General features: G+C 49.5%; 1 protein-coding gene across 1 annotated transcript in view; it reads left to right on the forward strand.

Moving 5' to 3' along the window:
• Positions 1–26,624, forward strand: part of GLDN (gliomedin) — a 62,756-nt gene that overhangs the window by 29,423 nt on the left and 6,709 nt on the right. Inside the window, exons 2-8 of the mRNA XM_047739004.1 lie at positions 2,746–2,797; positions 10,168–10,185; positions 10,543–10,650; positions 20,954–21,091; positions 23,242–23,370; positions 25,757–25,840; positions 25,931–26,056. Of these exons, the coding sequence (XP_047594960.1) occupies positions 2,746–2,797; positions 10,168–10,185; positions 10,543–10,650; positions 20,954–21,091; positions 23,242–23,370; positions 25,757–25,840; positions 25,931–26,056 (655 nt within the window). The remainder of the gene's footprint in view (positions 1–2,745; positions 2,798–10,167; positions 10,186–10,542; positions 10,651–20,953; positions 21,092–23,241; positions 23,371–25,756; positions 25,841–25,930; positions 26,057–26,624) is intronic.

Below are 26,624 nucleotides of genomic sequence, written 5' to 3' on the forward strand. Positions count from 1 at the left end.
TCCCCTCCGATCAAAACATGTTCTTTTAAAATAGAGTTTAACTCAAAGAATGATCAGTGAAAATTTCCAATGAAACAAAAGGGCGTATCATGTTTCCTATGGCCTCCTCCTACCCTGGTCCTCCATCCCTGCCCCACCCTTGAGGCTTTTTAGGTTTCTTTCCATAAATACTCTGGAAAGCCAAAAACAGAGACTCTTGAAAGCAACAAGAGAGAAGCATATAGAAATATTTATGTGCACAGTACTTTTTCTCTCTCTTTCTTTCTTTTTTTTATGTAAATGAGAGGCCATTACACATGCTGCTCAGTACTTTGCCTTTTTTTTTTTTTTTTCCATTTATCTTGGAGATATTTCAGTGTCATTCTTACAGATTTAAATTTATTCTTTTTCACTGAATTGCATGCTGTGGATATGCTGCCCTTCATTCCATAAGACCCTCTGATAAATATGGAGTTTGTTTTTGCTCTCGTCCACATTTCTGCAATGACTGTCTTTGTACTTCTCTCTCCTCACGTGTATTTGAATATATCTGAAGACTATTCCCAAAGTGCAATTGATGGATCAGAAGGTAGACCCACTTACATTTTAGTAGTTATTGCCAAAATGCCCTCCAGCGGGTTAGTATGCCTTCACTTGATCAGCAGGACGAGAGAGTGGCTTTCCAGCTGCTCCCATGATAGTCTGTTAGTCTTTTTATTAACAAATCGAAGAGGTGGGAAATAACATTTCATCATTTGAATGTATTTCTTTAACTGTAAGTGAAAATGATGCATCCTTTTGCTTTTCTCTGAAGTTCCTATTTGGGCCTATTGTCCATTTTTCTTCTGGTTTCTTGTTCCTTATTGGTTTGTAAGAGCTCTTTAGATACTAGCCTTTCACAGTTGTTTTTCAAGGTCTGCGGTTCTCATTTGTTATTGGCTTGTAGTATTTCACCTTTTGCAAAAATTTTAAATTATTAATCAAATTAATACATTCTTCCTATATAGTATGGGGGTTGTTTCTTTCTTGGAATAGTCTTTCCTACTCTAATGCCAGTAAGAATTTTTCCCCCAGGTTTTCTTCCAGTGTTTTATCTAAGTATATTTTTCACTTTTAACTCTTTTATCAATATCGCTTAATGGACTTATTTAGTGTAAGGAGCGAAGTAAGGATTCAACATTTTGTTTTTCCCCCGATGTCTAACCTGCTGTCTCAAATCCATTTCTTTTTTTATTTATTTATTTTTTATTTTATTTATTTGACAGAGAGAACACAAGTAGGCAGAGAGGCAGGCAGAGAGGGGGAAGCAAGGTCCCTGCTGAGCAGAGAACTCGATGTGGGGCTCGATCCCAGGATTCTGGGATCATGACCTGAGCCGAAGGCAGAGGCTTTAACCCACTGAGGCACCCAGGTGCCCCTCAAATCCATTTCTTAATAAGTTCTCTGCACAGTTTTGAAATGTCTCATTATTGGGGTCTAAAAATTACTGAATCTATAAGTTGAAAACAATTGGATGGTAAATTTATGAATTTACAGTCATTCCTGGCATATTTAGGGAACCATCTAACACAATAGCATACATAGCATGTGCCTACTATGTGCTAGTTCCTGCTCTGAGTGTGTTGCATGTACTTGCTCATTTAATACACACAACCATGGTATAAGGTAGGTGCTGTTAGCTTCATTTACAGATAAAAACACAGAAGCACAGAGAGGTCACGGAACTGCCCTCCGATCACACTGCTTGTGAGTGGCAAAGCCACGATTTGAACATAGGCAGGTTGACCTCAGAATCCATGCTTCTGTCCACACTCTTTATTACCTCCACTGGGTGGAAGATACTCTTGTGTGTGCTTCCCAGATTGTTCTAAGAACTTCACATAAAATGATTTCACTTGCTCTTCACAACAATCCTCAGATGTAAGCACTATTCCTATCTCCATTTCGAGATGAGCAAACTGAGGTAAAGCACAGCTGGAAGATAGAGAAAGGGGAGTGGTGAGATGAGTCCAGAGAAGGAGGAATTTTGTTCTGTGTCTTTAGAGCAGCAAGGAGTCACAACAATATGTAAATCAGGGCTCACCTGCTCAGGTTTGGTTTTTGTGAAGTTCCCTGGGAGCAGCATGAAGAGTGGAGAGGGGGAGGGGCTGCAAAATGGGTGTGGGGAGACCAGACCCCGGGCTCAGACCATGCTGCAGGGTCAGCCTACCACAGGCGGCCATCCAGTGGTGAGTAGGCTGTACCCACAAGGCACGAGAATGACTGCCATCTGGGGCAGCATTTGTGCACCGGGGACGGAACTCAAGACAGGTGCTTATAGTATTTACACTTTTCAAAGGAAACCAAAGCGCCTGGAGGTTAAGTACTTTGCCTGGGCTCGCCCAGCTAGTGGGTGCTAACTCCCAATCACAAACCCTTCCCTCTTTACTCAACCCCCACGCAGATTGAGTCCTTCAGATGCTGGAGGGCTGACTCATGACAGCCTTGAAAATTGGATTTAGTAATTCCTTTACCATCCTCTCTTCTCAGAGCTGGAGAGAAATCAAGGAGATTTGATGGACGATATTAGTAGATGAGCTTCTATTATCATATATCACTAGGTCTTTTAAGAGTTTCTTTTTCGGTTAAGGTTAACTTTTCTTCAAACTTCGGCATGTTCTGTTGAGGTTACTTTGTGAATCCTTGTAACTGCTTTCGTCCGGGTGAAGGTCAAGTTCGGGGCCCACTGTATTCTGCGGTGCTATTAACTACCCTCTCTCCCTGCAGATCCGAGTGATGGTGGACCTCTGCAACAGCACCAAGGGCATCTGCCTCACAGGTAGGCGGGCCTGGCACTGAGCGAGAAGGGTTCACACTGCACATATGTGGGCTCACCAAAGGGTCAGGGCAGAATGAACACCTAGGAACACTAAGGGTTATAAAAATACATGTTGGTTTACTTTTACCAGATTTTTAAAAAAGATTTTATTTATTTATTTGACAAAGAGAGAGAGATCACAAGTAGCCAGAGAGGCAGGCAGAGAGAGAGGGGGAAGGAGGCTCCCTGCTGAGCACAAAGCCCTATGCGGGGCTCGATCCCAGGACCCTGAGATCATGACCCAAGCCAAAGGCAGAGGCTCAACACACTGAGCCACCCAGGCACCCCTTACCAGATGTTTTTAATGAGCTCAGTATCAATTGAAATATAATTATGAAAAATAATATTTTTTGTATTACCATAGAAATATAGCCATGAAAAATAACTAGGTCTTGGATAATTAGAAACGTGTGGTACCTTGAAATGGGGCCATAGATGTTTTCCTTATTCACATGACTTTTTAAAAGAGAAAAAAAAGGGGTATTCCCTTATCAGAAGTTATTGTTTCCTTATACATATGGCATGAACAGGAAGTTCTAGAAGCAAACTGCTAATTAGTCAAGAAAACATTATGAAGAGTGCTCTGTGTGTGGTGTCTACTGTGTGCTAGGTGAGATGGGGGGTTATGTCACAGCTCTCCTCCACTCAGGAAATCAAGGACAAATAAACAGGAGGGAGGGAATCAACAAGGAGGCACACCAAGCCAAGGGACACAGCATGGCTAATGGGTTGGGCGGGGAAGGAGGAGCGTGCTGTTGATAGACAATGTACACCTGAACCTAGGTGTCCTGCCTCCTGCCAGAGGTGGGGGGGTGCCTGATTCCTGTCTGAAGGGGGAGTGCCTGATTCCTGCCTGAGGTGGTGGGGGGTGCCTGCCTCCTGTCTCCTGCCTGAGGGAAGTACCTGATTCCTGCCTGCGGGGAGCTGGGTGCTTGATTCCTGCTTGAGATGAAGTGCCTGCCTCCTGCCTAGTCAGGGAGTGCTTGCCTCCTGCCTTCAGAAGCTTGGGGCAAGGAAGAACACAGACCCCAGACAGGTCACCTAATTTGTTTTACCCTAGACCAAGGAAGGCTCTGGCCAGGCCCAAGGATGGGCCTACGGAGCCTGATATCAGACACAGCTATTTCCATCCTCTCCCCCATTCTGAGGAAATGGGGGAATGATTTTTTGCATTAAAAGTCTACTATGGAGTAAATGCACAGCTCTCATGAACTTTAAAACGTAACCAGAAGACTTTGAAGCCTGATGAAGCTTCTGTTGATCCTTCTCCGTGTCTGCCCTCAGGCCCTGGGGGTGTCCCACTGACAGGGCACACTGGTGGAGGTTGAGAAACCCTGCAGTGTGCGTCCAGCCGTGAGAAACCCTGTCCTGCGTGCCAGCGTTCTCCCCATGACCGCCCATGACCTGCCCCGCACTGGGAGCTCAGTGCAAGTTTGGTGAACGACTAAACTGATGGTTTATGGAAGTGATTAAATTGGGGGCAGTGGGCTGGTGAAAAAGACATTTCCCTGAAGAACCCTGGGTCCAAGTCTGCCTCTTGTTTGCTTAGTTTAGTTTTAGCGAGAAAAGCTATAATCCTGTGGCTTCTTGGGAAATGCTAATTGAATTACTCAAGTCACGTTTCGACCCTCAAAGAAAATTAAATCTCTTTGGAACAGCTTGGTCCTTCATTCTGAAACTCCTGTGTCTTACGCACCTTTCTTTCATCTTTGAAAGTCCTTTTCAGAGTTCCTCATGTGACAGTAATGAGCACCAGAGAAATGCTCAGATGGATGGAATTACAGGCACAAAAGTCCTGTTGAGAGGCACAGGAAAAGCCTCCTCCTTTTTGATATTTATTATAGAAGTGCTAGAAGGAGAGCCGGGCTGTTCAGTGAATGCTGGTGGAGCTGTCGAGACCACTTAGGGAAGATTAGGGGTGGGGGGTGGGGATCGCATCTGCGCTGGAAATGGGTTGAGGAAGTTATTCTTTGGCACCTCGAAATCTTTTCAAAAGCCAGCACCTTCTCCTTTCATGCCAGCTTGAAACTGAGCCCCCTTTTAACACAGAAGGCTCTTCAATTAAAACTTAGGTATGAAATGTACAAGTTGCCAAGCGAGGTTTTATCTTGGGACAGACCACGCTGTCTGGTCAGGGGGCAGAAAGGTGACAGGATCCAGGACTGCATTGGCAGCTACAGGGGGAAGGGCAGAGAGCCTTGGTCCAGAGCCCCAAGAAGATACTGGCAGGAGCGGCTGCCAGAGTGGACCCCGGGCTTGGGGCCTGAGGCCTGAGAACAAGATCCAGCTTTACATGGGACTCAGCTTTGAAAAAGCAGGCACTGTGACTCGAAGCTAGTCTAGCTGGGACCGCGAAACCCCATCCCTGTTCCCTTTTCTGGAGGCAGCTGTCAGTGCTCTGGGGACAAGGACAGATGTATGCAGCCGGTAACCATCAGGAAAATAGTGAGGGCAGTTCAGGAGCTAGAGCAGGTAAGGGTTTTGCTAGTGCACATTTTGTGCTTTTGAGTACAAACGGCGTGCTTTTCTGGATGCATCCCATCCCAAAGCCCAGATTTCCTGGGACCCCAGAAACATATTTTCTGGAAAAGCAGCCGTCTCAAAGAAGGCAGTTTCTTGGGTTCTTCACTTCCAGTGGACTCAGAGCATAGGCTTTTTTGGAAAATCTCACAACTATAACATTACTGACCTGCTTATCTGGGCAGAGGTGCTTCAAATCCACATTGCCCATTCTCCTTATGGCCAAGGGGCTCCAACCCCGTGATGGCACTCCTTACGGATGCTTACCCTGTACCCCGGCAGACACGGAGAAGGGATCCCAGCTGCCACGGAGCATGGCCTCATGTCATTCTTTTCTGGCCTTCCAGAAATCTGTACTGATGGATGAGAACTGGCACTTGAAATAAAACCTATTGGCCATCCCTACTCTAAATCTTGAAGGTTGCCATCCCATGGTCCAAAGTTGAAATGCACCAAACAGATGGGATTGGACCAAAGCCGCAGTTTAGCTGGGACATGGGAGGAAAGACGCCTTTCCAAGTTAGGTGGCCTGGGACTGGCCCAGCGGTTGGTGGCAGGGGCAGCCGCAAAGGGTGTACCGTCACACACAGGCTGGGTCCTGAGGCCTCAGAGCTGTGGCCAGGGCAACGCTGGTAAACTGACAGGCTGTTCTCAGAAACAGCTGGTGTTTGCTCATGCTCTCGCTCAGCTGGCCTCACTGAGCCACTAGCCTGTTGTTCTAGTTGGTAAGTTCCAGTTCCACATGCGAGAACTAGGGCCCTCTCAGGCCATCCCTGAAGGACAGCCAAGTACTCCTGACTCCCAAGGGAAAGGGGAGCCACACTCCCTTTGGCTAGAGCTCCCGTCTGGCCCTGAAGCCTTGACTGGCTGAATCCCAAACCCTGGGGAGTCCCTGCTGGGAACAGGAGAGGAAGAGAATCAGAGCCATAGGCCCCACAGGCACCAGGCCTGGCTTTATCAGGCTTAGCGACTGAACCAGACCTCTCTTTCTGACATGTTTCTATTTGGATTTTTATTTGGGGGCTTCTTTGTGTTCCACTATTGGTGAGACTTCGGGAAACGTGGTCATTCCTTCCTCATAACTGTCGTGCCTGTGTTTCTTGTCTACATTGAAATCCTTATCTTTGCTAGCAGCAGAGCTTATCCGAGGGGGGAAAAAGTCAAGAAGTTACCAGTTATTGTAAGGACAGAGGGATGTATTTGTCAAGGCAGGTTAGGACAGGCTCTGGTAGTGATTAAACCATAAAATCTCAGTGGCATAACCCAGCAAAGGCTTTTTTTCTCCACGAAGTCCGGACACTCCAAGTTGGTTCTGGGGACTCCGGGATACCAGTATTGCCATCTTGTGGTTCTGTCATGTCAATGCCAGTCACCACCACTCCTCTCTGATCTCTCTCAGCAGAGGGGCATTGTTTCGCCTTGCAAGACCATCCACAGACCTCCGATTTACATAACTGGGGCCACTGTGGGTCAGTCTTAGATTTCAAGGAGAAAAAAACTCTAAGCGGCTCAGCTCCTCCAGCATCCGCCCACTTCTCACCAATTCTGGTTAGGAATGTGGGTTGGGGCAGTCAGAGCCCGCTGCAGTAATGAAAATTCAGGGCCCCTTCTTCAAAAAGCAGGAAAAGGGCTTCCTCCTTTCTTTAATGGTTTTACTCTCTACCTGCTATGGTGGGGCTTTTTATTTGCTATTTAGTGTCATACTCCTCAAGGTGAGGGATGCTCACAGAAAGGGTACAGGCCCTCACAAGCACAGGAGACCCCACTCTGTGACGAAGGCATGTAGGAATGTAGGACACATGTAGGGCCCAGGCCCCCTTCAGTGTGGAAAGGTGGCAGCAGTCTCTAACCGGGTCGGGAATGGGGCAGAAGCATCAGAATCTCGGGAGGCAGCAGAAAACTTGTCCTGCGGAAGCCAGCAGGCAGTGGGAAACAGGGAGACAGTGGGAGGCAGGACCACATGTGAACCAAGTCTCCAAGTCCCATTCTCCATTGTCCTATCGCTCCAGCCCTGCATACAGTGCTAACATGAACTTGGCTATCCACGTGTATCCCCAGGGTTTCTGTTATTCAAGAAGAGAAGAGTCAAGAGCTGAGAAAACATCCTGATAAACAGTTTTCTCAAGACCCAGTTGGCACATACTATTTGAGATTTGACATTAGTATAATGACACATATTTGGGGCTTCTTCCAGGTGTAAGCAGCCTTTGGGAAGCTCTGTAGGGCATCCCGAGTGGGCATCAGGATACAGGCTCACCATCACTATAGCACTCTGCTTCTGGGCTCTTTGGAAGTGTTGGTCTCCTTTCTCTTCTGAAATTCTCTTCTGCATTAGGTTCAGGGCTCGGGACCTCCTGGATTCCCTCCTGTACCTTTGGTTCAGTCTCTCTTTCCTGGTGCCTCTTCTATCACCCACCTCCCTCCAGATGTGGTGTATGCCCCCCCTCCATCCCACAATTTGGCTCAACATTTTACTCTTGCCCCCAGACTAATAGCTCTCAGGCTTTCTAGGGTCAGAGACCCCTTTAGGACTCTGTTGATAGTGACTGATTCTTTTTCCAGAGACATTCCGCATCCCAGAGTCGGGATTCCCCAGGACCACCTGCTTCCCAGTCACCTGTGGTGCCTGGTGAAAAAGCACTTTCCTGGGCCCCACTCTAAATGTAAACTGAATTAGATTCTCCAGCTGGGGTCTGGGTAGCTGCATTTTAACAAGCATTCTAGGTGATTCTATGGACTCAGATGACTGAGAACTATAACCATAGGTGTCAATGATCCTCAGGTCAATGTCAGGAAATCCAAATCTAAACATTTCTCCATAGCAACATTCTTGGCCATGACCAAAGTGTCCTAAATATACAGCTCTAGCCAGGACCTCTCCCCAATACTCCTGCTGCATGGAAATGGTTATTGGACTATCTTGAGAATTCTTGAAACCTATATAGACAACTGATTCTTGCTTGGTGACCTTTTATCCAATCTACACATCTGAATTTGGTTCCATCTGTAGTCAGGAATGATGACTGATTTCTTCTGCCATCTGTTAGCTCTTCCCATCACCTCCTTACGTATGTACAAGCATGTGCCATCTGGGGGTAAAATCATGTTGCCACAGACTACAGTGGCCCTAGAAAATGTGTTATCATTTTCACCAAATCATTTTTGCCCAAAGTGGGACTGCATATATAGAAAGAATACATCCAAACACTTCTTCCAAGAGTCGTCATTCTCTTTCCATCCATATCCTCAGTTTCCATCATCTGAGAGTCCTCCTTTCTTGCCCCTACCCAGTCAGACATGGAGCCCTGCTCATTCTTCTGCTGAAATACCTCTTGAATTTCTAGCTTTCTCTACAACTCTACAGTTATCAACCAGTTTGTCCACAACCTTGCCCCTCATTTTAACTACAAAGGTCTTCTGGGTGTTTTCTCCCCACCCCACCTCTCTTTCTCTCTCTCTTCTTTTTCCCCAGCTGTATACAACTTCCATCTACAGAGAGGATTTCAAAAACACACTGATTTCATGGTATTATCCCCCAATTAAGACCTACTGTAGCTCCCCACTGCCTTGCAGATACCACCTACACCTCTCCTTTTGATGTTCAAATGCCCCACACCCACCCCACCAAGTACTGACTCAGCCTCATCTCTACACACACCAGGTTGGCCAGTCTTCCTCCTTTCACTCTCTCTGAATCATGCAAGTTTCCACCCCCATGTCTTTGTTCCTGCTGGTCCCCGACCTGAGCTGCCCAGCCCTCACCCCCATGGCCGTGCCAGGCCCATTGTTTCTTCAGCACCGTAGCTCAAACCTCACACGCTCTGGAAACCTTCTCAGACTGCCATGTGCCAGATTACCACAGTAGTCCTTGGAGGGACTGCTTTTCTGTAACTCCCTCCCTCGTGTTTCATTGTGGTTTCCAGCTAGATTGTAAACACCGGAGATACAGGGACCAAGATTTCTGCTGCCTGGGAGACTTTAGTGCTAGACACAGGAAGTGCTTAGTAAATGGCAGTTTTATGAAAAGTCATAGGCTTTCTACTCCAATATGGGTAATCATCATATATGTTCTGATGTTCAGAAGGACCTCAGCCGCTCATGTTATAAGCCCATTGGCTTCTCCGAGTGCTTAAATAAAATAATTGACAATGAGACTCTCCTATTTGTGGAAGCAAAATTGTTTTGTTGGATTATGTGTAAATGGTTCATCTGAACCCCTTAGATTCTCAGGTAATTACACACTAAGCAAGATGTTTGTTACCTGATCTGGGCCCTCAATTGTTCCCAGGCTATTTCGTGCAACAGAGTAGAGACCTGAGAACCAGATCTGCTCTCAGTTGCCCTAGGTGGCCTGGAGGAAATATGCTAGCTGGATGAGAGCTCTTGGGACTGCTTTCTCATGACAGCCAGATCTCAGCCCTGCAATGACAGCACCACCATTTCCCGATGCTTACCTGGGCCCGGGCTGCACTAGCGCCCTCCTGCGTTCTTACCAAGCCTCATTTAATGAAGCTGACTGCTTGAGAGATGACTGACGTACGAATCTATGGTGAAGCCCACTCAGAAATTATTTTTAGTCCATTGAAACCTAAGCAAAAGTGGGTTTGACTGGCAAATTGTTGAATTGCTTTCAATGATCTTTTGAGTGAATATGCTGAGTTCTTAATAAAAGGCGTGGAGTGGTTGCTTAGGGCCAGTAGATGGTTAGTAATTATTAGGAGGGGAAGGTACCCTTTGATTTGGGGTTTGTGGTGCTGGCTTCACTTTCTTCCAGCCATGCTTTATCATCTAAATTTGTTTTTTTGTTGTAGGACCCCCTGGCCCACCAGGTAAGAGCCCATGGATTTTCCCACTTCCTGGGGAATGGGGGGGGGGGGCTAGTTCCACAGATGGCTCAGAAGGGATGGAGGTAGGAAAGGGGGAAGAACATGAGTGTGTCCCCCTCCTTGTCTCTACCCAAATCACGAGCTCTTCTGTCCCCTCCCACTCAAGAACCTACCATTACCATTCCCTCACTGTCACTGCAAGGGGGTGGGGGGGAAAGCAAAGGTGGAAAAGGAAGGGAAGTGGGAAGAGAAGATCTGGGAAAGGCACTGATGCCCATCCAGTTTCACTGGCTAAAGCAGATCATTTTGAGCTCAGTGACGATTTTTTAAGATGGTCTTGTTTCCCGTGTTTTGATGCAGGACCTCCAGGAGTCGGTGGGCTTCCAGGACACAATGGATCAGATGGACAGCCTGGTCCCCAGGGCCCAAAAGGAGAAAAAGGAGCAACTGGAAAACGAGGAAAACTGGGTATTTTGGCAACTTTTCTAGTTAATCCCCTATTGCTTGTCTCAATTATCGCTTTTCGGATTGGCCCAAGAGGAACATAGTAGGGAGACGGTGTTACCTCTTTGCCTGTGGGACTGGTTTAACTCTCGTCAGGAAGCCGCTGTGGGCTGAGTTGCCACAGGCATGCTTTTGAGTGCAGGCCTGCAAAGGTTTACATCTATCTGGAGAGCGGCCTCCCTGGGAATGGATTCCACTCTTCTGCTCACTCCGAGGCAGACGAGGCAGACGGAGGGATGGAAGGGGCCGGAGCGGGCAGCCCTGGGGAGGGCTGCTGCAGAGGCTTTGGGACAGCCTCCCTGTGTGCTGACACCCAAGTTCTTTTGAGGCTCAGGTCCTGCCCTGCCCTCTCGCTGCCTCCTCCTGCCCAGCAAATCCTTGTTGCTGACCTGACGGAGTGTCAGCTGATTGATGCTGGCCACAGGTGTTCTCAGCTAGAGGAGTAGCTAGAATTGTTCGAGTAGCAGGCCCCCCTCGGGCTGGTACTTGGATCACGTGGTCCTGGCAGCCGGTGTCTCCTGTCCTGGCATCGTCCGATGATGACACTGGTGTGGCTGACATCCCCAGAGGGGTTCTGCTGCTCTGCACTGAGGGGCAGCATGGCTGCAACTTGAGCTTAAGACCTGGAAACATCTGTGTCGGACATGTCCAGGGAGCCGTGAGAAGCAAGGGCTGGTGCGAGGCCCAGCAGGAGGCTGTGGGCTGGGGTAGGCAAGTTCTGAGGGGGTCTGAGCTCCAATGCTGGGCCGTCTGTGGACAAGGCCAGGAAGATGCCCCGATGAGAGCTGGCCTGTGACATGGTGGGGGACCCACTGCCAGGGGTAGGGACGCCCCAGGAGGCTACCGGGGCAGGCCTGGCCCTGAGCTACAGCAGTCAGGACTGACTCTACCAAACCCTCTTGTTTATTTTCAGCCTCTTACTCTGCCACGCCAACTCACCTAGGCAGGCCCGGGGCTAGAATAACTACTAGACCACTCTTCCAGATGACACGGTGCCCTCTTCCTGCACCTCTGCTCTTCTAAGCACTTTAAGTGAGAACCAGTAGAAAGGGAGAAAATTGTTAAATGGCTCTGCCGTTCGGTCAAGCCGACATGCTCCTGTTCCCGGGGGCTGCCTCTGAGAATGGACCCACATGGTCCCAGTCAGCTCAGTCCCCAGAAGGTCAGCCATTCCAGCGTTAATTACAGACCAGTAATGGACCCTTACATGGTGGATAATAATCGTAATTATAAATGAGCATCGGTGGTGAATAATGATGGCCATCAGTGTGCAGACGTTTGGTTTATTCCAGAAAGGCCCCAGAAAGGTGGTCCAGTCCTGAGGATCCAGCAATGAGTATTCTGAGGGCCAACTGGGGGAGAGGAAACCTCCATGGTTCACTGGATGTGGAACAGACAGGAAAGGGGTGATTTTCAAAAAGCTTACAGACCCCTGGCTTTGAAGAGGGGTGTTTGCTTGCTACCCACGACCCAGTGAAGCCCAGACAGTACAAGCTCATTCATCTCTATAATGGTGGGTGCTGTTCTAGATGTTGCAGATCCAGAAGTGAAAAAGCTGACAAAATCCCTACCTTTGGGAAACCCCCATTCCATTCTGGGCAGATGGACCATAAACAAGCTCAATAAGTAGTAAAGGATCAGCTGTTCCATGGTGCTAAGTGTGACAGGGGAAACAGCGTCAAGAGAGGGAATGACAAGTGTGTGTATGCAACAGGAGTGGAGGGTGGGCTGACTGTGGATTGGGAGGCCAGGTAAGGCTCCCTTGGGCCTTTGAGCCAACACTTGGAGATGGGGAGAGAGGGAGCCACAGGCTATAGGGGGACGGGGGGTTTCCAGCACAGTGTGTGAGGGCGGTGTCCCCACAGGGTCTGAGGAGCAGCAGGGCAGCCAGGGCAGCCGGACAGAGGGGATGCAAAAAGCATCCCCTGGTGGAGATGAGGCCAGAGAGATAGTGGCCAAATCAGCTTGGCCCTGGCATCGTAAGAACTGTGGTTGGTACTTGGAGGAAACTGGGAGGACTGGCAGTAGTGTGGAGAACTGCCCTGCCTCACCAGGAAAGGGAAGGAGGCAGCGGTGGGGCAGTGAGAGGGGGCCCAGGTCCACTCATCAGGGCAGGGGACCAAATCCCACCGGACCTCCAGCAAAGACACAAATGCTCCTTTGCAGCGGGCTTCCAGCACCGGAGGCCTCCGGGAGTCAGCAGCATTAGAAGGAGAAGCCTCGGCTAAGGTTGAGTAGAGAACCTGAGTCACAAAGGGCCCAGGCAGTTGTCCTTGCCCCAGGCCAGGGGAAAAGGAGCCGAACACCATCCTCCATGTACAAACACAGAGACTGCTGACGAGCCCCACTCTATGGAGAGGTTGTTGAAAGCACGGCTCCGCCATCGGCCAGCTGCGGCTCTGACCTAGACCCTGAACTCCAGCACGTGGGTCTGTTCACCCTGTCAAAGCCCTGAATCTGTTCTTTCCTTCCTCTGCTTCCTTCCCTCGTCCCATGATGGGTTCACATCCTACCCAACACTCAGTGTTCTTGCAGGGAGGGGAGACCAGAGCTGGTCAGGGGGTCTGGGCTTTGTTCAGACAGCACCGAGAAGCCCCTGAGGGGTTGCAAGTAGGAGAAAGTGACAAGGTCAGGTCTGCTTTTCTAAAATGACACTGCGGATGCTGCCTGGAGAGCACACAAAGGGAGCAAGGACGGATGGAGGGAGATGTTCAGAACTTGCTCAGGGTGCAGGTCAAAGGGATGGCAGGCTGGGGGATGGAGAAACCGGTGGAGTTGAGAGATATTCTGGGGTGAAATCAGCAGTACCTGGTGGTGGGTGGATATAAGGAAGGGGGGGTGCCCAAGACTGACACAGATCTTTGCCCCTGATGACTGCTGTGTCCCAAGTAGGGGAGCCCTGTATCAGCTCAGGTTCAGGGAAACAAGCTTGGCTGAGCATGGGATGTGCTGAGTTTGAGGTGCCTTGAAATGTCCAGGAGGAGATGTTGGGGGAAGTTGGAGATGCAGGCAGGTCTACAGTTAGAGACCCTAGGGCCAGAAGTATGCATGCGGGGGCCACCTGAGGCAGTGGGCATGTGGGCATGGGCACTGTCACTTTCAGAGGGAGCTAACAGGAGAGGAAGGTTGAGCCTTGAGAAGCAACAACGCCTAATGACCAACTAGGAGGGGGGTGAGCCAGCAAGGAGGCCAAGAACGGGACTGAGTAGCAAGTAGAATACCAGGAGAGGGTGGGACCATCTGTCAGCAAATATTTATTGAGCAGTTTCCCAGCCCTAGTAGGGAAACAAACAGATGCAGCCCCTATTCTGGAACTTTCCATCTTTGGTGGGAAGGCAGGAATTAGGAGTCAATAATCAAATCACAATGCGAGATACCTGTTTGAAGGAGAGAACAGGGGTTTAAGAGATATGGTAAAGAGAGGGGGTGTCGGGAAGGTAAAGTGTGAGGTCAGACTTGAAAGATGTGCGCAGGCAGAGGGTGGCCCAGGGGGAGTGCACGGAACCCACAGGGCCCGATAGGTATGGCTGGGGGAAGGGAGATGTGCAGGAAGACCTTCCAGAACCTTCTGATTAGTAGTCTGGGTCTCCTGGTCAGCTCCCAGGAAGGCACTGCAGAGTCTCATACAGGATGTGATCTGCTGGGCCAGGGTCATGACTGTGGAGAAGGAAGCGTTGTGGTTCCAGCTGAGAGTTCCAGGATCAATAGTGATTTGCCAGGCAGGGGTGGGAGAGAGGAGGAGTGGGTGTGCATTCCAGAAAGAGGGAACAACAAGTGCTGTTTCTAAAAACAGGAAAAAGAGCCTGTGTTCCACAGAGACAGGACTCAGGCTGGACTATGCCCTCTAGCAGGATTCTCTGAACAATAGTATGCAAATAGCTAATATCTGTTGTCAGGCATGCTACCAAGTACTCTCTATACTTACCTCTTTTGGTCTTCAAAACAACCCTAAGGAGAGAGACATTTTTGTTGGCCATATTTTTTCCAGATGAAGAAGCCCTATCTTTCTGTTTCTCAAACAGGCCAAGCCCACTCTTGCCCCAGGACCTTTGCACTGCTATGCGCACTGCATGGCACACTTTCCCTGCTCTTCCTGCAGCTCTCAGATCTGTTGCCACCTCTCAAGTTCGTCCCCCACCTCTGTGTCTAGTCCCTGCCTCACCAACATGGTCACATTCCCCATTCCATCAAAACACATATCCCTTCCTGGAAATTCTCTCCTTGCATTTGCTTGTTGATGTGCTGACAGCCTGACTCCCTAGGAAGGATATGAGGCCCATGACAGCCAAGCCATGTTTATCTTGCTTAGAACTAACCTCCAGGGCCTGGAAAACCCAGAAAAGGGGGGCAATAAAGACAATTGACCCAAATGGACATAACTTACCCACTGTCACAAAGGTAAGAAGTGGAGGAGGCAAGACTTGAAACCAGGGCTCTCTGACTCCTGAACCCCTGCTTTTAAACACAGCTTAAAACTGTGTAAAAACTTACAGGCTGGAGGGGCTGGCCCCCAGCTGGGAGAGCGGCATCCCCGATGTGCCCCAGAGCAGGAGCAGACAGGAAGGAGGCCTGGCCTTGGGAGCTACTGCCATTAATTCCTGCAGGACACGGGGCAGTGGACCCCCTCCCACTGCAGCCTGCCAAGGAGTCTGGCAGAGAGGGCAGGGAAGCCGCCAGCCCTTCCAAGATGCCTGCAGGATGCGTACAAGAATATGCAGCTCAGAGGGGAGCAGCCTGGCCGGCAGGCAGAGATGGCTTTGTGTCTCTTATTTCCTGTTCTCTGGGCAGAGGAGGGCAGTGGAAGGAGTCCTGGGCACACCAGCCGCAGTCCCTGACTGCACCACGGCCTCGCACAGGTCACTTAACAATCCAGCCTTGGTCCCATTTGCAGACTGAGGAGGTCGGGTTCCCACAACTCTAACATGGTTTCCATTTTTTGGAATAGTCTGGTCCAGTCGGGTGAGGCTCAGTAAATAGCTGATGAATGAAGACTGAATGCATGTGCGTGGGAATGGGAAGAGTAGAGCCTACCTTCCATCGGGGAGGGCTTCCCACCCAGGTGAAGGAGAGGCCGGATGTTACACACAGCTCTGGAAGTGTAGCTGGTTGTTCTTTTTTTCTTTTTTTTTTTTCTCTCTTTTTTGAATTAACTTTTTATTTTAATTCCAGTTTAGTTAGCATACAGTGTTATATTAGTCTCAGGTGTACAACGCAGTGAGCTGGTTTTTCTGATCTGAAGACTGCTTTATCCATCACCAGAGAAAGCTGAACTTCCCTGTGCACATAGTGGACTAGTAGGGCCCCATGTAGAAGATGGGCTGTTTTGTAGGGCTAAGTGTAAGGCACAAGAGAGAGAAGTGAGACCAACATCTTAGAAAGAATCAGAGGGAAGCTGTGGAGGGTGTTGCAGTGGGAGAAGAGAAAGGCCTAGCCTGGAGGGACTGTTAGTGAGACTGGATGCTGGAGGGGACCCAGGCTGGGTGCGTGTCTGCAGGAGGCAGCCGGGAGCCACTGTGGGCTCTTGAGGAGATGAAGAACATGATGAAACCTGGGTATAGAGCTCTAGGCTGGACCATTGTCTCCAGGAGACTGAAGTATCAGAGAAAACCCTGGCTTTCTGACCTTGGCAATGCTGAGAACAGTGGAATAGCATGGAGCCCGAGCCTGATGGCATGGTTTGGGTCCCTGGCTCTAAGCTGTGTGCCCTTGGGCAAGTTACTTAATCACTCTGTGCCAGTTTCCTCATCTGTAAAATGGGAACGATAGTAGTATCAAACTCTTCAGGTCATTTAGAAGATTAAATGAGAGACATATATTGGGCTTAGAATAGGGCCTGGCACACAGTGAGTGCCCTATTAGTGTTAACTATTGTTTCCAAAACTTGGTTTTCACCCAGAGGGAAATCTAAGTTGAAATGCCTGTAGTCACTTGAAAACACCGACTTAGATGTGGAGAGAAGAACTAAAGAGACTTAAATGTGGTCAGTTTTGCAACTGGCATCTCCTATGATGTTTGACATTGCCTCAAAACCAAACATTTGCTTTTTTTCCTCATCTGTGTCTCACTTTCTCACTAAGAGTTAGTACTACACTGTCTTCTCTAAAAACCAAATCCTCCAGCAACAGAAAGAAATGCCCTCCTCTTTATTCATCCCAGTCTTGGGACTGGGTTTTGTGTGATGCCCCTAACCCCTTTTTGCCCCCCTGCTTTAGTCAGTGACAGATGCCCCCCCCCGCCAAAAATAAGCTGTCCTCCTTCACCCCCTGCCGGGAAGATGCTGGAGTTGACCCCAGCCACGTCAGGCAACCCCCAATGGTAAAGTTGGTGAGACAGTTTGTTTTGAGTGGGCGCCACGGGGGAAGGAAAATAGCAGAGAGCCACTCCTAGCCGACGAGGCGGGTGAGCAGAATCTGGCCTTTCTTCCCTGCAGAATGTGCTGACTCGAAGCCGGCCAGGACTCAACCAGACACACTGTGCGGGGGGCCGGGCCGCACACTGTGTGACAGTCAGGCCAGGGAAGTAAGTTCCTCACCTCGGGTCCTCCGACGGCAGATGGGATGAGGCGATGCTGGACCTCAGTGGGGCCATGGCCAGGGCACCACCAAGGAGGGCAGAGAGGAAACTGTCATGAGACAGAGACTCTGTGGAGACAGAACATCCCCCGCCCTTCCTTAAGGAAAGCAGAAAAACCATCGTGGGTGCCCAGTGGAGAGTCCAAATACATTCCTAAGGGAAGGTCTTTAGTATCTTTAGCTTCAGAGTCTCACCCCTGTGGGGGGCGTCAGTACCACCGCCACACTGGGGCAGGAGTGGTTTCCTGTCTCACACTAGGCCTCTTTGAGAAAGAGAAGGCACAAGAGGGATGAATAAAGGGGAAATCAGATGCTGGTGCGGAGAGGCTCTTTGTGACTAGATTAAAAGCCTGAAAGAGAAAACCCGGAACTAACGGCAGGACGCCATTCCCCTGAGCACTGCGGCATGGGTTCATGCCAAACCTGTGGAAGGTATCCGTTCTCCTCCATGCAGTGCGGCTGGCTCTGTGGCAACGTTCTCGTCTTTTGTGTCCTTCAGATAATGCGTCAAATCTCCTATTTAAAATCCCCACAAAAGGACATCCTCCTATGCAGAGGGCCCTGAGGAAGGGCTCTTCTCGAGTGAGGGTGCCGCTTCCCAGCGAGGGGTCCCGGGGCCTGGTGGGGTGGGGGGCTTCCATGAGGCTGTGAGCGAGGCCAGCGCCTCCCCACCTGGCACCTGCCCCCCCATGTAGGGGCGGCCGGCTCCTCTCCGAGTCCTCTCCCGCTGCGTCCCAGCCCCTCCATCAGCGCCTCGCCCACCCGGCCGCGCCACCACCACCGGCTGAGGCAGGAAACCCCAGCCTCTATCTCCCCACATCAGCAGAATCTCATGGTTTTCGTGAAGATGTGGTTTTCGCGGTTGGCTGAAATCTGGCGAACGCGTCTTTGTGCGCTGCGTTGCCCGACGGTGATCAACACTTGAAGGTTCTCGAGTACACTGCTGGCTTCCTGGGGGTGGTCCGCGTAGGGTCCCTTGAATTGGGAGGAGCAAATGCCACATGGAGTGTGTGTACCACTTCCGAAAGGTGCTAAGAGTTCCAGATGGAGGTTTTAGGGAATATTGCCTCTGACGGCAGCGCAGACTCTTCCAGGACGATCTGTGTTATGATTGGATGTAATAAACTGCCCACTGCTGACAGGACTCCAGAAGAGCCAATCAGGGAGTGTAGAGAGGCTTCTAGGCTGGGACATGGGGTTAATCTGGATGACCTCCAAGGTGCCTTCCAATCCCAAATTTTCAGATTCTCTTGGGACAGTGATTTTGGAATCCTGTGGGGCTGTAGGGAGTGGGGCTGGGGTAGATCCAGATCTTAAGATCTCGAGTGTTACTCTGGAGGGAGGACAGTTGCAAGGCTGAAAGGATGACAGTTGGAGAGTGGGGACTGGCCAAGTCGATGAGGATAAGAGAGAGGCCCTGGGCACTTAGCCAGAGCCTATAAGAAGGAACACCGCGTGGGGTGAGGGGCGCCTGGGTGCTCAGTTGGATAAGCGTCTGACTCTTGGTTTCAGCTCAGGGCATGAGCTCAGGATTGTGAGATCGAGCCCTTGTGTTGGGTTCCACACTGAGGGCAGAGTCTGCTTGAGATTCTTTCCCTCTTCCTCTCTGTCCCCCTCTGCCCCTCCTCTCTCTCTCTCTCTAATTAATAATTATCTTAAGAAAAAGAAAGAAGGGGCTTGGGGACTGGCAGGGTAATTAGAAAAGAAAATGAATGGATCCTAAGCCCTCTTGGTTATAGAGGTTGAGAGGAACTAAAAGTCTGTTTGCACTAAAACATGCCCTCTGGCTCTTCCTTGTTGCCTAAAATCTTAGCCACTTGGAGCAATCTCTCTAGGGAGCAATCTCTCCAGGAAGCTGTTGTGGAATTAAGCATGTGGGCCCTGCAGATACGGGACTGTGTTAATACATTCACAGCTGGCAATACCTCTGCCCAATACTAGACAACCCCTTTTCCTTCTCAGGGTCCCAGGGTGCCTGGGTGCTGAGGAGTTCTAGTACGTTTTTATAGGTTCCATGAGATTTTCTACAAAACAACAAGCTATCTGAAAGACAGTTTGAATCCATCCTTTCCAATCTTGCCCTTTCTTTCTTTTTCCTTGCTTTATTGCACTAGCTGGGACCTCTGGTATTGGGAGAAATAAGAGTGATGAGTATGGATGCCCTTGTCTTGTTCCTGATCTTGGGGAGAAATCAGTTAGTTTTTCATCACTAAGGATGAAGTTGGCTGTAGGTATTTTTACAGAGGCCCTTTTTCAGATTGAGGAGTTTTCTTTCTATTTTTTGTTTGATGAGAATTTTTATTAAGAATGGGTTTAAATTTTATCAAATGCCCTTTCTGTGTCTGCTGAGACGATACGATCCTTTTCTTTCTTAAATAGTTAATGTTCTGTGTTACATTCACTAAACGATTCAGATCATGGACTCTATTCTGTCAACGAAACTCCTCCCAGCTCTGTTTAATACTTCTGAAGCTGTTTTTAAGCTTAGGTATAATGGATCCAAAGCAGCCTTGACTCTTGGGCCAATTTAGCCTCACTACTGAGACAAGACTTTTCCAAGGACTTTACCCAGTGTCTCATCATTTTCTGAGATCTCTCTGCTTTGCCCAATGGGAATGAAGCCCTTTCCCTGGGCAGGCATGAGAGTTGTATAGTGAACTTCCTGTTTGTCCCTGCCCTGCCTTGTAGAGTTTCACTCTGGAGGTCATTGCTCAGCCAAAGACCCAACGACACCCGTCTGAAGTTCTCCAGAGCTCTGTCTGCACAACCTCCTCCTTCTGCCTCATGAATCCTAGCTACCTCTACCTCCCCAGAATCCAGCTTTTGTCACCTCACCTCAGTGAAATTGTGGGGCTCTATCTGGGTACCACTCCGTCTGCGGCTGTCTGGAAACTAGCTGCCAGCATGACCAGGGCAGTCGGATCATACTCCTAGTTTCTTCCTTTCTGACGGGGATCAGAATGCTGTGCAGTCCGTAATCCATGCTGAGAGGGGCCACTGCATAGATTCTTACCCGCGTCTAGCCGAGAGGGACCGGTCCACAATTCTTGGAGTTAGGGCTCCCCAGGAACGGGGCAGACCGTCCACCCACACTATCACCATCCGTCTTAAGGCTTGTGCTAGAACAACTTTACCCATTTTGCTCATTTGGTGAAAAGCATTTGACATTCCAATTTTGCATTGGAATGTCACAGAAGAGCACACAGAATCAGATCTCTGCTGCTCACTTAGTGGCCTCAGTGATGATGCGAGCCTGAGCTCCAGCTTCCCTATAACAAGAGTCAGGATGACTTAGCAGCCTACCGCTCCAGGATGTTGTGAGGAAGAAACCAACAATGCAGGGGACAACACCCATCCTTCCGGACACCACACACACCCCTCTGTGTGCTCCATCCTTCCCGCAGGCAAACGGGCTCAGGACTTACTTTCCTTCCACTCTTGCCGTGCTTGCCCCTTTTCTGGTCCATTCCCTGTTGGCCCAGCCAAAGGTCCCTAAGATATTCAGAAGAGCCACCTGGAAATATGAGTCTTTAATGAGTTTATATCATGCTGCCATCCTAAAATGGCCACAGAGTCTTAGGTATTTGGTTGTTGAAGCTCCTTCACCCTAAAAGTGCAACTTGTGATATGATATTACAAAGTGGGGTACCAGAATTTTTTGCATTACAGGCTAAGAAATCATTTCCTCCCTTCAGGGCCGCCTGGAGCCACGGGAACTCCAGGGGAGAAGGGAGACCCTGGTGAGCTGGGCTTGACTGGAAATGAGGGCCCAGCAGGGCCAAAGGGTGACAAAGGAGACAAAGGGGACGTGTCCAATGATGTGCTCCCCACAGGTAAGCGGCCGGGCCCAGAAATTGGCCTAGTTTTTAGGACAAATGCTGCTTGGGTCTTCTCTCCTTATCTGCTTTATGTGCCCATCTGCTTTGCAGCATGTTTTAGAATTCTGTGCTTTCAAAAAGTTGTGCATGCTATCCCAACCTTGGTGAGACAAAATCTGAGATCTAAGCAGAAGTAGTTTAGATAATCCCAGTCCAAACATCATGGTTAGATTGAATGAGGATGAAGGGAGCTTCCTTTTTCCAAATATCTATTAAGTCTAGCACAATCTAGAACAAGACGAGTAAGCAAGCAATTTAAGATACGTCAGAGGACAACTGACAGAAAGCTCAGGCATTTTCCTCACAGTCCAGGTAGGGAAATCTTCAGATCTTTATCCTAAACATTTTGACGTAGAATTGGAGCAGACTTGGTTGCTGATCTCCTTTTTCTGGTTTCCAACCCAGGCTCAGAGCACACAGTTGGCACCTGGCAGGGGTGGGGGGTGTAGAGACCCAGCAAACCACAGAAAGACATGGTGGAAAGAGTAGGTGACAGCTGATGGTCATGGACAAGGAAGAAGCAGAAGAATTTTATAAGCACAGTACTTCGGAGACCACTTCTATCCTAAAAATATAACTATCCTTATGTATTCAATAAATATTTTTGAGTGTCAAAGAACACCGTTTATGAATTAGAACTTTGCTAGTAGCTGGGAATATGAAGATGGAATTGAGACAGGACATCTGTCCCAAAGAAGCTGGGATGATAGATGGTCAAGAACAATGACCCTGAATGCCCATCTAGCCACTCAAAATGTGTTGAGCACCTACTGTTTGCCTGGTACTGTGCTAAGACCAAAGCTCAAATTATGTTTAGCATGATTTGTTTCTTAAACAGGGAGGATGCTGTACAAAATACATAAAATTTAGGAAGTGTTCTGACAGGATCAAATATAGGTGAATATACTTTGAAAACACGAGAGCATGTTATACTTCAGTTATATAGGAATTTATACATCCCAACTGCTATACTCCCCTATACCTCTTAACAAGTGAGGGGTGTTGACAAACCATTCAGGAAAAGCTACGTCCCTGTGTGTACCCCAATTCCAGAGAGCAGCCAGAGCTGAGTGTCCGCTGGCCAGAGAGCCAACAAGGCATTTGAGGGTGGATCTTGTCTGCCCTGACTATAGGTCTCTGGCCCTTTCAGAGTGGGCTTGGAATTGCGTCTAGCCTCTGGGACCCTGGCTTGCCCCTAGAGAGCCTAGAAAGGCTTATCTAGTCTGGCTGGGAAGAGGTGGCTAATAAGACCTGAGATCACCAGTCAGCTCAGGACGGGAGGGTAGAACCAAAGAGCTAAATGGCCCAGCCTCGTGGCATCCTTGTGAATGGTCCAGACAATAACACCTGCAATAGGCTGTACCCATGCACAGTGGCCACCTAAAGTCAGAGCACTCACAACAGTGACCTCAGTGTCTTCTCACGGGGCAAGACAGGGAGGATGAGACTCAGTCTGGAAATGAAGAAACAGGCTCAGAGTGTTAAGCTGTCTGCCCCAGGTCACAGGCCCGGCAGGCTCGCCTGATCTCTTTTACCCCACGGAGCAGTGCTTCTCACACCTGGAGGCATATGAGGAGCTCTCAAAAATACAGACGACCCGTTGTCATTTGACCTAACTGTTATGGGTGGGGTCCCAGCATTAGAATTGTATTAAATCACCTTAGGGGACTCTAATAAGCTGTCAGGGTTGAGATCCTCCAACAAGGCGGGTGAAACGAGCTCGAGCTTTGTCTTTGTCCCGAGACACACCTAAGGTTCAGTTCCACCCCTGTTCCCAGTTGTGACCTTGGGCAAAGCACTGAACTTCCCCAAGACTCAGGTCACGAAGGGGCTACTAATACCATCTCACAGATGATTGGAAAGAACAATGGAGAGCAGATTTGTAAAGTTCTTAGCACAGTTCCTGGCACAGAGTTGGAACTCAGCATCTTCTATGGCTGCTTCCTCAACTTTGCATGGACAAGTTCTAGAATGCAGTTATGTCCGGGAAGGGGGCGCTCGGCCATCCTCCCTGGGGCTGCTTATTCTCCTTTCCCCTGGGAGAAACCCATCTCTGTTTATGGCTCTTGAATCAAACTCTCTCCCCGCCCCCCTTCTCTCCCCAGGTGCTAAAGGTGACCAAGGCCCACCTGGACCCCCTGGACCTCCGGGCCCTCCAGGTCCCCCAGGACCGCCTGGAAGCAGAAGATCTAAAGGCCCTCGGCAGCCAAACATGTTCAATGGCCAGTGCGCAGGTCACTAGCCCCTGCCCCAGGGAACCCAACTCTTTGGCTAATGATCCCAAACACTCAGGCTTCACCCAGGCTTTGCAACCAGATTTCTTAAACAGAGGCTTTGCCTAAAGCAAGAGCTCCCCTGTGCACCAGGCCGGTGGGCTGCTTTGGCGCTCTGCTCTTGGGGTGAGAACTTGTAGCAGGTTTAGAATTGGGCCCCCCACAACCTCCCCTGCTCACCCTCCCCTTGTTTATCCCCAGACTATTCCTCTTCCTTGCCAAACCCACCATCCCTCTCCCCCAAAACAGTCTCAGAGGCTAAGCCATTCACTCTGGGAGCGTGAAGGGCTTGGCTTATGTTGGGGAGACGAGGTGGGGTTTCAGCTTGGTTACCTCCCCATAGTTCTCCAGTTCTGTCCTCTCTGCCGCTCCGCTTTGCGTGCTGACCACGGTGCTAAGTGCTTAGTTCGCTAGAGGCTCACAGCAATGACATGATACGCCAGTCGGTACTGCCACCAACTTAGAGATCCCGAACTGAAATGCCCAGGAGCTGTGTAGCTTGACCAAGATCACTCAGTAAGTGACAGAGCTGGGACTCACATCTGCTGGGCTCTAAAGCTCTGCTCTGAGAGCTTCTTCCTTTCAGAGCTGGAAAGTTACACTTTGGGACTAAGCCAACCAAGGGCAAAGGGCGCCTGATCTCTGGAAGGCCAAGAGGACTTGCCCATGGCTCAGTCAGTTCCAGAGGTGGCCACGGGACTGAAAGCTAATTACAAATGAAGGGCCACGTTAATGAAAAATACTTCCAAGGTGAGGCTAGAACTTCCCCCTCCAAGAGGCCTTCACTGCTGTTCAGCATCACCCTCTCCATGAGCATCAGTTCTTTGTTCAGCTGCCCTTGGAGAATGAGCTGAGCAGGAACCTTTGTCTGGGAGAAGGGGGTTTCTGACCTGAGCATTTGCCACAGGCTGTGTCAGCCAGGACAGGAGTGCAGGGAGAAGCAGCCGCCCCTGCCTCGCCTGCCTACTGAGAGGCTGGTCAGCAGGACCTAGGCCACAGAGTTGTGAAAACTGCTTAAATGAGAGGCCGTGGTCTTCTACTCTGCCTCCTAGAAATGAGTCCTCAGTTGCCAGGCATCGTGCATCTGAACTTGGCCTTCTCTCCTCCTCCAATTCCATTTCTTTAAGCCCCCTCCTGCCCCCATAGCTTTAGAATCAGGTTAGTACAACATGAATTAATAAGAGCCTTTTCTTCAGACTAAGAACAGGAGGGTCTCTCTGTCCCTTTCCTGGGCAAAACCCACATTCCTGAACAGAAACTCCAGATGGAACTCAGAGGCAGCAGGAGTCATCACACTGTTCCTAAGACTGCTCTCATCAGGGGACAGGAAGATCAGGGAAACACAGGCTCATCCTGCTAGAAAGAAGCTTAGAGTACAGGGGGTCCTGCCCTTTATTTTACTGATAAACCTCTCTAGATTATTCTGTGAGCTTCCCTTGGAACAATGGAGGTACCCCTAGCACCTAACTAAAAGGTGAGTTGAACCCCTCAGAATTGTTCTAGGCAAGTGGGCTGAACTCCAGAAAGCTTTACTTGTCCCCACCTGCCCCAGATCAGGTCCTTCTCCCCAACCAGTCCACTCCCTCTGTCTTTATACTGGCCACCTTCCTCCCTTTTGTCCTGCTTCTGCCAACCAGGGACACCTCTTCACCAAAGGTCTGAATCAAGCCCATCTGTTAAAGGGAACAATTACAACCCAGGTAGGATGGCTTCTAGCTCAGGTATGGCCTCAAACCAGCTGTGAATCAGGCGCCTGTTGAGGACCCATGTCCCGTAGACCTTCAAGACATCAGGGGTAGGAAATGGTGGAGGGAAGCTCAAACATCTCTGGGCTCCTTCTCCCTCTGTGGCTTCTCCCTTTGGCTGTCCAGGAAGACAAGGTAAAGGGGGCTACCACTATCATGAGGCTCTGTCAGTTTCCCTGAAAGTGTAAATCCTTCCAGGAAAATGCAATCCATGATAGTGATACCACCAGGCCAGAGCAGCCAAGAAGCATCCGTATGGCTCTCCCCTCCCCCAACCCCAGAGTGCTGAGGGCTTGAATAGGCCACTTTTTCCCTTTGACTGATACCTTCTTGGGATTGTATTATTTTAGTAACTGTGATGATGGATAGTTGTTGGGAACTCCCCCAGCAGAGAGTGGGGATGCCAGGGGCAGGTGGCGGGGAATTGGAAGTATTTGACTTGTTGCTTAAAAGCAAGCAACTAAAAAACTCGGTGCACCTATTGTAAGGGATGCTTGTAGGACTAGAGCCTGGGGCGAAGTGGGGAAAGCACCAGTAATAAAGTTACATGACTCTCCCTGTGCCACCTGCATTTGCTCTGATGATTGTCAACGTTGTTGTAGGTGAGACGTGTGCCACACCGAACGATGGTACGTTGGTTGGAAAGGCTGATGAGAAGGCCGGGGATCACCATTCTCTACCAACAGGTACGTGAAGCAGAGCATCTTGTTTTGAAATTCAGAAATTGGATGCCTTCAAGTCATGATGAGTGATTTTTCTTTCTCTCCCTTTGGTAGAATCTGTGATCACTTCCATCGGGAGTCCAACACAAGTACTGAAAGTTAGAGAGACATTTGGGACGTGGATAAGAGAGTCTGCAAACAAGAGTGATGAGAGGATCTGGGTGACGGAACATTTCTCAGGTAACTTCCCTTGGTGAGGAGGCCGATCTGTGTGGGGCTTGTGCCTTTCATTGGGTTCATTCTATGTCTATGTATCTGAACCCCTTCCTGATTAGGGTCACACAGAGGCTCTTTGTTTTCCAAAGCACAAGTGAGTGGACGGCACACTTGTCTCAGTTGAGCCCACTGGGGACAAGCCTTGCAGGTCAGGTCCCAGGGGCAGCCCCAGGGTGCTCCCAATGTCGCTTATTCAGTTTTAGGCGAAATATCTAGAAGGAAACAAATAGCCTTATGATGACAGCCTTATCAAGCCCAAAACCATAATGTGGAAGAAATGTTAGAGACAAATTCTTGCGTGCTGTCTGTCTTTCTTTAAGGAGAGCACTCGTGGCCATCTTTCTGAGAGCTCTTTCAGACAGACAGCCCAGGGGAGAGGGTGAGATACCCCCTTGCCTCCAAGCACGACTCCAGGTGCGTGGCCCTGGAGGGACAGTTCAGGACCACCATCAGCGGTAGCAGTAGCCTCATTCCAGAAAGGGTCTGGCCATTCTCACCGATCAGAGTGATTGCTGAGACAGGACTTCATTTC

Source organism: Lutra lutra, chromosome 7 (genome assembly GCF_902655055.1).
Source record: "Lutra lutra chromosome 7, mLutLut1.2, whole genome shotgun sequence".
Lineage (NCBI taxonomy): Eukaryota > Metazoa > Chordata > Mammalia > Carnivora > Mustelidae > Lutra > Lutra lutra.